The sequence below is a fragment of the Nicotiana tabacum genome, chromosome 8 (genome assembly GCF_000715075.1).
Source record: "Nicotiana tabacum cultivar K326 chromosome 8, ASM71507v2, whole genome shotgun sequence".
Taxonomy (NCBI): domain Eukaryota; kingdom Viridiplantae; phylum Streptophyta; class Magnoliopsida; order Solanales; family Solanaceae; genus Nicotiana; species Nicotiana tabacum.
The window spans coordinates 183,969,076-183,981,127 of NC_134087.1; the positions used below are offsets into that span (position 1 = coordinate 183,969,076).

The 12,052-nt window shown below is 31.9% G+C and overlaps 1 protein-coding gene across 1 annotated transcript; it reads right to left on the reverse strand.

Annotated features, from left to right (window-relative positions):
* Nucleotides 1-5,091: 5,091 nt before the first annotated feature.
* LOC107825130 (uncharacterized) lies at nt 5,092-7,736 on the reverse strand. The gene is made up of 5 exons (XM_075220726.1): nt 7,348-7,736; nt 6,574-6,930; nt 5,864-6,099; nt 5,356-5,759; nt 5,092-5,139 (listed from the first exon to the last, which is right to left on the reverse strand). Exons 1-5 carry the CDS (start codon nt 7,734-7,736, stop codon nt 5,092-5,094), a joined length of 1,434 nt encoding a protein of 477 aa, XP_075076827.1.
* Between the last annotated feature and the right edge of the window lie 4,316 nt (nt 7,737-12,052).

Sequence of the window (12,052 nt, forward strand, 5' to 3'; positions counted from 1 at the left end):
CTAAGTTCTGGACCTAGTGTCCTAGATTTTTTTACTTGTAAGTCTAAGTTAAGGATCATCTATCCTGAACTTTTGAACTTGGAATTCAAAGTTAAGGACTGTCTGTCCTTAACTTTTGAACTTGAAACTTGAAGTTAAGGACATATTGTCCTTAACTTTTTATATTGTAACTATAAGTTAAGGACTGAATGTCCTTAACTTTTGAAATTGAAACTTGAAGTTTAGGACCAAGTGTCCTTAACTTTTGAACTTGTTACTCTAAGTTAAGGACTGCCTGTCCTTAACTTTCTTAAATGTAACATGAAGTTTAGGACTACTTGTCCTTAACTTTCTAACTTAGTTTCTTTCACAGGATTTAAAGAAAAGTCTAGGATCAAAGATTGATACTTTGTTGAAGATTTTTGTGAAACCTGATGAAAGGAACATATAGAGTGAATCTAGTGTTCTAATTACTAAAGAAGGAGTTGATGATCATTGTGATGGTACATAACCTACTGTTACAATTAACAAAGATGCAGGTGGTGATGAATGTGATGATACGAATATGCATGCAGAAGTTCTGTATGAAAGCGATTATAGAGATGCACATCTAGATGATGAAACTGATATTGGCACTGAAATTGGGAAAGGTTAGATATAGATTTTGAATTTTTTGTCATTGAAATTTATATTCAATAGTGTAATACATATAAACTTTTTTGTGATTACAAATATATGTAGAATCTGTTGATGGAGTGGAAGTTCAAGATGTAGTAGAATGTCAAGACCAGGAAAATCCAAAAGAGACAGGAGTAACAGAAAAAAAAAATTAAATGTGGAGTGCAATCTTAGGATTTAGAAAGTCCATTGGGAACAAGTGTCAGTGAGATTGTATGCAAATGTTTAGAAGGAACATATGATATGTCTACACCTCTCTCATATAAAGAGAAATTTGGAGTTCAAAATTATGCCAATCAAGGTTAGATGAAATTTTCATGATATGTTGAATGTTAGTTTTAGTGAACTATTAGAATGGGTATTAATTGTAAATGTTACAGAATCTTTTGAAGTTACAAGGGAAGAAGATGGAGTGGAGTATCAAGAGAAAAGTGGAGTACAATCTCAAGACTTAGAAAATTCCCAAGGAACAAGCATAAGTGAGATTGTTTCCAAATGCATAGATGGAACATGTGATCTCTCTACACCTCACTCTCTTACCGACAATATTGGAAGCCAAGAAAATGCTAGTGAAGATAATGATTTAACTGCGATGATCTTGACAGTTGCAAATGGTTAGACAGTGTTTATTTTAATTTTATACATGTTTGTTTTAATCAAAGATTAGTAACAAGTACTAATTGTGTTAGCTCTTGTATATATTTTGCAAAATCTTGTGAACTTGCAATTGAAGAACATGCAGAACAGTTGCAAGATAAAGAAAATGTGCAGTTGGAAGATAAAGAAAATACAACCAATATGTCAGCTCAATTGTCTGTTGAAAAAATACAAGAAGGCAGTATGAACAAGACAGGTATTGATTGTGTCCTAAATATTATATTCATAATTGAAAATGCCAGTACATTTCAAAAAAAATGTTCTTAGTTTTTGTCTCTTCATTTGACGACTTGAAGCAAACTAATATATATGGAGGTTGAAGGAAATGTTGAGCTTGGTCGATCTTAACCAAAGCGTACTAGGAAAAGGAAGAGAGATAGCATTGGTTATGATGGTCCATAATTTTCTATTCTTACTCCTACTCCTACAAATACACAAATGAGCATTGATGAGGGTTTGTATATGGAGGTTGAAGGAAATTTTGAGCTTGGTCGAGGTAAAAGAAATAAGAAGCTTAGTTGGCAGTTGAAATCTCCTTTTGAACAGGAAAGAAAAATAGGAACATCGATGGCACACAATGAAAATACTCCCAAGTAAACGGGCTAGATAAAATCAAAATATACGCGTACGTGTATTTTTCATTATGCCAAAGATGATGCAAAATTATTGAAGAAATTCATTGTGTGGTTGGGCAAGGAGAAAAGGAAAGGTCGCAAAAAAAGCATAAGTCCCTAAATATATTTCATTATTTGTTAATTACTTAAATTCGTGTCCTTAACTTGTAATTTTAAATTTAGGACTAAGTATATTGATATTGAAATTCCTAAAGTTAAGTGTCCTTAACTTTTGAATTTGGAAATCAAAGTTAAGGACCAAGTGTCCTTAACTTTTCATCTTGGAATTCAAAGTTCAGGACCTCAAGTGTCCTGAACATTTGAACTTGTAAGTCAAAGTTCAGGACCATGTGTCCTTAACTTTTGAACTTGTAAGTCTAAGCTTAGGACCAAGTGTCCTCAACTTTTGAAGTTGAAAGTCTAAGTTCAGGACCATGTGTGAACTTGAAACTTGAAGTTCAGGATCAAGTGTCCTTAACTTTTCAACTTAAAACTTGAAGTTCAGGACCAAGTGTCCTTAACATTTCAAATTGAAACTCAAACTTCAGGACCAAGTGTCCTCAACTTTTGAAGTTGGAACTATAAGTTAAGGACTGCCTGTCCTTAACCTTTATACTTGTTAGTCTAAGTTAAGGACAAAGTATCCTGAACTTTTGAACTTGTAAGTCTAAGTTCAGGACCATGTGTCCTTAGCTTTTGAACTTGAAACTCAAACTTCAGGACCAAGTGTCCTTAATTTTTGAACTTGAAACTCAAACTTCAGGACCAAGTGTCCTTAACTTTTCAACTTGAAAGTCTAAGTTCAGGACTAACTTCTAACTTTGATATTTTCAAAAAATTTCAGGGGACAAACTGATATATATATGCTGATGATAATGGTGTGAGAAAGAATCCATACAAATTGTATCATCAAAAAATCAGTAGCAAAATGTTCTTCCTTGAGCTTTCAGATAGTAGCTTTGTACTTGATGATAAGGTTTGATAATTCGCAAGGCATTTATTTTCTTTATTCTTAATTTATCATTTTTTTAATTATTTTATGACTGATGGATTTGTTTTATTTTTTGCCTTTTTATGAAGCATATTGACATTGCCCTATATTATCTGAGAAAGAAGGAATGCTACCACCCTCGCGACCATCCTTTTCATTGCACAACTACAGATATACTTTTTGATAACTATATGGTGCTTGTGTATAAGGATTTCAATAAAGATGCTGCAGATGAGTTTTGATGTGGTGATAATCAATTGTTTTTGAAACCATATGTGTGGGGTGACAGTCGTAGATGTGGAATTGCTTGGACAGAGGTTGACAAAATATTTTTTCCATGTCGGCTTCTTTAAGAAGATGATAATGTTGTGACACATTTTCTTTTGGGGATATTGGACTTGAATGAGAAAAAGATTGATGTGTACGATTCCATATATAGTGAGTCATATGAGGCAGGAATGAATCACATTGAAATGTATGCACGCATGATCCCCCACTTGCTAAAGTTCTCACAGTTTGAGAAACATCACAAGTCTTTTGGAAATGCATTCAACAAATTTGATATTTAGTGGCAAAGATCACCACACCAAACTGGATCGTACGTGTTGTTATTTGTTATATAATTTATATGTACTTTAGATTTATTGTTTAATTGACTCCATATCTTACATTTTTCTTAGGACTGATTGTGGTGTATTCCTAATCAAGTATGTGGCGTTGTGATGAAGGAAAAGGATGTGGAGAAATTCCAACCTGAAGACATAAAAGACTTTAGAAAAGAACTTGCAGCAAATTTTTGGGCACATGGAGAGTGGAAAAGAAATTATGGTTATGATATACCACCAGAAAATATTGGTGACGACTATGATAGTGAAAATGAAACTTCTTATATGAAGGAGCTGTAGTTTAATTATAAAAAAAAGTTAGTTGTGGCTGATTTTTTGTATAAAATTACTGTAAAGAATCCATATGAATTCTGAAATATCTTGTAAATTCCTCAAAAGGCACTTTTATTTTGTTTGCATAGCATAATTGTTTGTCACAGCTATGCAAAATTACAATTTCAGAAGTAATATGAAGGCATCATGTTATTAATTTCTTTATTTCTGTCAAGTATTGATTTGTCCATTGAGCTTGTTAGTATTAGTTCAGGACCAAGTGTAATTGAACTTCAAATTCAAAGTTTCAAAGTTAAGGACCAAGTGCGCTTAACTTTTAAACTTGTAAGTCAAAGTTCAGGAGCATGTGTCCTTAACTTTTGAACTTGAAACTGAAACTTCAGGACCAGGTGTCCTTAACTTTTGAACTTGAAACTCAAACTTCAGGACCAAGTGTCCTTAACTTTTCAACTTGAAAGTCTAAGTTCAGGACCATGTGTCCTCAACTTTTGAAATTGAATCCTTAACTTTTGAACTTGGAACTCAAACTTCAGGACTAAGTGTCCTTATTTTTTGTACTTGGAACTGTAAGTTAAGGACCAAGTGTCATTAACCTTTAAATTTGTAAGTCAAAGTTAAGGACTGCTTGTCCTTAACTTTTGAACTTGAAACTCAAAGTTAAGGACTGTCTGTCTTTAACTTTTGAACTTGTAAGTCAAAGTTAAGGACAGACAGTCCTTAACTTTTGAACTTTAAACTCAAAGTTAAGGACTGCATGTCCTTAACTTTTGAACCTGTAAGTCAAACTTAAGGACTACTTGTCCTTAACTTTTGAACCTGTAAGTCAAACTTAAGGACAGTCTATCCTTAACTTTTGAACTTTGAACTCTAAAGAAACAAAAAGAACGTAAGCAGAAAGAAATTTTGAAAATTCAGACATCGGCTCAAATAAGAATAATCTAAATGAATCCAATTTATAGCAAAAACTTAAAAGAGTCGATAAACATAAGTGGATATATCTATTATTCTCTATGCTTTCTTGAAAATGGATGGACTACCAGAGAATATATACAAGTTGTTCTATTATGACCAATTCTTCTGCAATGACCATATTTGAATGTTATTTTTGATGACTCGGTAGTTGGAATGTGCCTTTTCTTCTGCCTTCTACCTGGTGGCACTTTGAAATCTGGAGATTTAACAATTTGTGACTTAACACTCTTTGGTATAATCCAAGAATCAGTATGTCCTACATGATGTATTTATCTTTCATATGTTTTCAGTCAAGATTAATTTAAGTACCAGTGCAAGCAAAAGTTGGAGATGTTTCTCTTCTCGATAGCTGCAATTGCATGTATGCATGGTAATTCATCAAATTGAAACTGAAAACGATCACATGTTCTTTTGTTTAAGTCCACCAAGAAAGTTATTCCTTCTTCTTCAACTCTAGAACGCCATGTATCAACAAGGAAGACCTTCAATGTTGAAAAAGTATAAGTTAGTACATTATGTTAAATTATATTAAAATAATAACCTAAACATAGAACATAATACTTACATTTAAAGTAAATGCTAAATCTATCTTTTTTTTCAATTCCTCCTCTACCCAACAAGAAACATCATAAAAAGTTCCTTCTGCTTCATTTGTTCTTTCATAAAACCAACGTTGTAGCTTCACTTGAATGAAATCCATCATTCTTAATATATGCAGCTTCCTTAATTCTAATAGGACAGAATTCATTGACTCGACTATATTTGTTGTGAGCATGTCATATCTTCGTCGTGGACTACAAGAACGTGCCCACTTTTTTGGTGGTTCTTCCATCAAGTAGTCATAAGTCTTCTTATCTACTTTTGCTATATCTGACATGTATAGATCAAATTCTTTGCGCATGTATACTCTTGCAGCACTTTGGAAAATTTTATGACCTCGCTTTTCACTTTCCTTCGCTTTAGGTTCTGCTGCAAATGATAGATACAAATCCCATGATGGCTTTCAGGATATACCTTTGCAATGTCATATGCAATAGCTTGATGCCTGTATGATAAAAAAATTAAATTCTCACGGCTCCCAATTGCAGTGCGAAGCTCACTAAAGTACCACTCATAGGAATTGTTATTTTCAGATTCTGCTATTCCAAAGGCTAGTGAGAAAATTTGGTTATTTGCATCCTTTGAAACAGAAATCATTAAAACATCACGAAATTTTGACTTCAAAAAAGTTGCATCAACAACAATCTCTGTTCTACAATGGTTCCAACCAGATATTGATGATCCATATGTATAAAACATATAAAGAAACCTGAAAATACAGTATAAAACGAGGTTAATAGAAGTTAAGGACAGGTAGTCCTCAACTTAAGGTTACAAGGGCAAAAGTTAAGGACAAGTAGTCCTGAAGTTAGACTAACAAGATCAAAAGTTGAGGACATGCAGTCTTTAACTTAGAGTTATAAGTTATAAATTTAAGGGCATGCAGTCCTTAACTTTGAGTTCAAAGTTCAAAAGTTAAGGGCAGGCAGTCCTTAACTTAGAGTTACAAGTTCAAAAGTTAAGGACAGTCAGTCCTGAACTTCAGGTTACAAGTTCAAAAGTTAAGGACACCATGTCCTTAATTTTATAACTTGCAATTCTAAGTTAAGGACCAAGTATCCTTAACTTTTTGACTGCACACGTGAAAGTTAAGGACAACACGTCCTTAACTTTTTAACTGGTTAAAGACAACATGTCCTAAAGTTTATAAAACGGACTAATAAACTTTTTGTTTATTGTTTACCTGTTGTCGTCGTCTATCTTTGTGTTAGTATATGTTTCCGGGTTTTTACTTCTCATCATATACAAGTATGAAGACAATAATTCATAATTCTCTTCAGGAGTTCCTCTTATTAAAGCGGAAGCACGTTGAATAGCATGCCACGCCTTGTGATACCCAATGTCTAGTCCATGCAATTTTTGCATTTTTGCCATGACAAAAGCTGGTGTAACTTCAAACCTTGGGTCTCGAAGATTGTTGATAATGTAACCACTAATCAACTTTGAAGTTGCATGCCTTTGATCAGCTTTCATAGTGCTAACAGAGCAGTCATAATTTTTCTCAATCTTTACTATCTTGAACAGTATTGAATCTTTAATTCTAAAAGCACACACACACCACCCATACCTATCATCATTGTATTTCAACGAATATCTTGTTGAGCTTGATCTAACAACCTTGAATTCAAAATGCCCTTTAATTGCAATATTCGAAAAATAGTTAATTATACTCTTCTTTTTGTCAAATATTGATCCCACTTTTATTTCATCCAACGAAGCATTTTCTCTTAATATCGTAGTTGGGGATTTTTTTTTGTTTCAGATTTGACCTTCGTCTAGTTAGTTGAGTAGAGGTTTTTTCAGCAACTTCTTCGATTACCGGTGCACTCTCTAAGACTTGAATATCCAAAGCTTGTTCGTTGTCAATCTCTATAATGCTTTGTCATTCTACTTGAATAGAATCAAATGTTTGAAGCACCTCTCCAGTTATTGGTTGAGCTTCAACCATATTTATTACATTATCTGTTGGCATTTATTTTGATTGTCATGTTGAGTTTCTCTGTTGACATGTTCAAAGGTGCTTGTAGATCCAAAAACTCTTTCCGAAATATCAACAATGAAACGACAGCCCTTGAAGAGTGAATGAGCTTTTAGTAACTCTATACATGTGTGAAGATCTAAATCTTTGGATACAAGCATTCCATTGCTTGTTCCAAGGTTGATATCAAACCATATCACTGCTTCAAACTTGTCTCTATCCAATTCAATAACTTCAAAGATATGTTTAATGAAATCTTCAAACAGAATTGCCTCAGGTACTAGAACAAGCTTTGTTTGATGATCAAGATACTTATAGTCTTCAGTCCATCTACCATTAAAAGTAACTATAATGCATATTGTTTCCATGCTGCAAGTCAAGAGAATGGGAAACTCAGGACATATTTTATAGAGCAATCCTTGTATAATTAAAAACAGGTATTGTAAGTTCAAGACCAAGTTAAGGACAATTAACTTATGAACTTGAAACTGTAAGTAAAGAAACAAGTGTCCTTAACTTTTGAACATGGAAATAAAAGTTCAGGACCAAGTGTCCTTAACTTTTGAACTAGGAATTCAAAGTTAAGGACCAAGTGTCCTTAACTTTTGAACTTGAAACTTGAAGTTAAGGACTGTCTGTCCTTAACTTTTTAACTTGGAACTCTAAGTTAAGGACCAAGCGTCCATAACTATTGAACATGCAAGTCAAATTTCAGGACGAAGTGTCCTTAACTATTGAACTTGAAACTTGAAGGGACTGTCTGTCCTTAACTTTTGAACAAGTGTCCTTAACTTTTGAACTTGAAACTTGAAGTTAAGGACTATTTGTCCTTAACTTTTTAACTTATAACTCTAAGTTAAGGACCAAGTATCCTTAACTATTGAACATGTAAGTCAAAGTTCAGGACCAAGTGTCCTTAACTTTTCAACTTGAAACTCAAACTTCAGGACCAAGTGTCCTTAACTTTTTCAAAACAATTTGCAAAACTATGACAGTATGTCCTTAATATACAGAAGAATAGCAAAAAAGTTAAGGACATTGTGTCCTTAACTTTTTCAATTCAATTTGCAAAATTAGGACACTATGTCCTTAATATTATGTGCTCAATTTTTATAGAATTATCACAGGATGTGATGTCCTTAACCTTATCAATCCAGAAATTCAAAATAAATCAATTCTAGCATCAAATTCCCAGTAACGAAATAAAAATCAATAGAAACACACAAAAGTATAACTTATAGTAAATTTATGTAGATTTTTGGACGAAAAGTTGAATTCTATAGTATGAAATCGGAAGAGAAGCTTCTGCAATTCTATACTTTGAAATTCGACGATCACAGTGAAGTTAGTTACGTGTGTTGCTGCTGCTGCTGTTGATCGTTAATAAAAGCATAGGTATAAGTTATAGCAGAAAGGTATTTTCGTCCAATCAGGTATAAGTTTATTAAACCATTAGCTAAAGACTAAAGACATTTAAAACACTGACTTTAAAATAAAGACAGGTGCTCTTAGCGGCTATTTGTGCACATCGCCCCTCGATATTCGATATCCCCATTAGAGCCCCCAACTAGTACGAATTCGTGATGGGTAAGGGCCGATAAAGGAGGAAAATGCTCCCTACCAGCATTTTTGGTCGATTTACAAAAATATCCCACTTTAGGCCACTATTTAGATTTTATGATCATATTTTAATGTAAAAATAGCACGGTATAGCCAGTTTTCGGACTGGTCGTTCAAAAATAGCCAGCGTTTACGAAGTCAATAAAAAGAAAAGCCATTGTTTTGTTGCAATAGAGACCGGTCCAGCATAATATATTGGAGTTCGGTGCACCTGTGTATGAACTCCAGCATATTATGTTGGACCGGTATACTCTGCTGACTCCAGTATAATATACTGGAGACTGGAGCACCGGTGCTCCAAACTCCAGTATATTATACTGGACAATTATACTTGCTGGAACTCCAGTATATTATGCTGGAGTTCTAGTGTACTTATGCTGGAACTCCATCATATTATGCTGGAGTTCCAGCATACTTATCCTGGAACTCCAGCATACTTATCCTGGAGTTCAAGCATACTTATGCTGGAACTCCAGTATAATATACTGGCGTATTTTTCGGGTTTTGAAAAGTATTTTCGCTCAAATTTATCTTTACATGAAAAGTGGCTAAATTTCGATTACTTTTGAAACTGAGCTATTTTTGAACGACCAGTTGTAAATCTGGCTATTTTTGAATTTCTCCCTATTTTAATCCATCACGTAATGTATAAACTAACCAAAAAAGCAAATATTTGTAGTAAATTAATTATCATTCGAGGAAAAATAATCCGTGCAAGATTGTTAAGTAGGTCAGGACGAAGCAAATTTGCATATCATGTGTCCCTATTTGAAATAAATTTCAATTAACCGGGAAAAATAGAGGTTCGTTGGACCAACAAAACTAATGCAACATTAACATTTTTGAAAACATCATTAGTCAACTATTCAGGCCAATGGAAACTCCGAACTCGTCTTGATCATGATGTTAATTTTAAAATAAAAATAAAGTTAATCAACTATGAAAAAATTCAACTAATTAAAGGTAAAATAGGTATTTGAGAATTTAGGTGGACAGATAAGCGTTGGCTATTAAAGAAACTAGTCTATAGATACGCGCATTGCGCGTGTATCATAACTCAGTGAGTAATTTTAATTACATAAATATTATATGAAAACTTGTGTTTGAGTAATAAAAGAAAAGTGTATTTCCATGAAAAAGATAAATATTGATCTTACATAGCTAACTCAATAAAGAAAATTATTATATAGAAGTCCTTAATCATCCATTGATATGTTCAACTTAGAATTTATTTTGGTTTCATAACTTTATCACTTTAATTTCACAAACTATTGTGATTCCTTTTCAGTTTCAATAAGAATACACAATCCTTAAAGATTTAAGAGTCTGACATTATCAAAACAAAAAGAAAAAAGTATAAAATAAATATTTGCCATCCGAGAAACTTATGTACCATTACAATTTAAGTTTTTTTTTTTTATAAATAAAACAACTCTCTATTGTGGCTTCATAAAGAACTATTTCGAAAGAGATGTTTAAAGTGAAATAAGATAAATATATTGATTTTGAATCTTAGTAATTTCCTTGAATATAGATGAATTCATAGTAAGTTTGACTTAATAAAATTTAAAGTGAATACTTTACTATATGTTTTGTTACAAAAATACTATCAACAGATCTCATTGTGCCGTTTGCATCACTATCATATTGAGTTTAAGTTTCATGCATTTGTGTAGAAAGCTTGTACAATCATATACCTTATAAGATAATTATACGCAATCTCTTTATAAACATAGTAATTATATTAAAAATAGTATCTAATAACTATTATGGGTTATAATTTACTAATATTATAAAAAGAATACGAATATTATACAACTTAAATCCATGTCATGATCACCAATATATTTAATTCATATAGACGTACTTTTTAACTTAATTATAATTGTTAATTTTTTCATGATTAGGATTAGGATACTCTCAGAGTTATAATTTACTAATATTAAAAAAGAATACGAATACTATACAACTTAAATCCATATCACGATCACCAATATATTAAATCCTTATAGATGTCCTTTCTAACTTAATTATTAATTTTTGCATGATTAGGAATAGGATACATAAATTTAGCTGTATAGATAGCTTAAAACTAAAGGATAATTAGTATATGGTAAATTTCAAATATTTGTTGGTTATGATAATATTAAGTTTTAGCTAATGAATTTATTGGTAATCTAATTAACTTAGTTTAAAATAATTAAATTAACATAACAAAATAAGAAAAGGAAAAAGACAAACTTGGGAAGAAGCAATAATCTCACTACAATACATTCAACAAATTGAAATTACCTATAAGGAAATAAAGCTCTTCCATATTAAAATTCTAAATATTAGAATCTTCTAATAAGGAATAAGTAAATTTTTTATTGTTTTTAAAGTCGTAATATATTAGGAGAATAATTAAATGACAATATTATAAACTTTATTTTCAAAGTCCTAATATATTATGTTCGAAATCTTTTGACACTAATAGTCTATTTGGCTAAGTTTCTCCAAAGCTGAAGTGTTTGGCGAAACTTTTAGAAGAAAAATAATAATTTTGAATAGAAGCAGAAGCATTTATGGAGAAATAGAAAAAAATAGCTTCCCCAAAAGCACTTTTGAGAAAAATATACGTAAAATTACTTTTTAAAATCTTGATCAAATACAATTTGCTGCTCAAAATTATTTTTTAAAATTAATTAGTCAAACACAAAATACTTCTCATCAAAAATACTTTTGAAAAAAAAAAGACTTCTTAAAATTATCTATTTTTCCAACGAACTTTCAAATAAGGACTATTTTTCAAAAATTTGTTCTAAAAGTGGCTAGCCCATATAATTTTTACTACTTCCCCATCTTGATCAAATACAATTTGCTGCTCAAAATTATTTTTTAAAATTAATTAGTCAAACACAAAATACTTCTCATCAAAAATACTTTTGAAAAAAAAAAAGACTTCTTAAAATTATCTATTTTTCCAACGAACTTTCAAATAAGGACTATTTTTCAAAAATTTGTTCGAAAAGTGGCTAGCCCATATAATTTTTACTACTTCCCCACCCCGAGCACCTCCCCACCC

Excerpts from the sequence above, each read along its gene's own strand:
- LOC107825130 (XM_075220726.1), bottom strand. The coding sequence starts at position 7,736 with ATGGAAACAATATGCATTATAGTTACTTTTAATGGTAGATGGACTGAA. Across the intron at positions 6,931-7,347 it reads AATAAATGCCAACAGATAAT|AATTAAAGATTCAATACTGT; the intron begins GTAATAAATATG and ends GTGTGCTTTTAG. Across the intron at positions 5,760-5,863 it reads TCGCACTGCAATTGGGAGCC|CAGAACCTAAAGCGAAGGAA; the intron begins GTGAGAATTTAA and ends TATCATTTGCAG.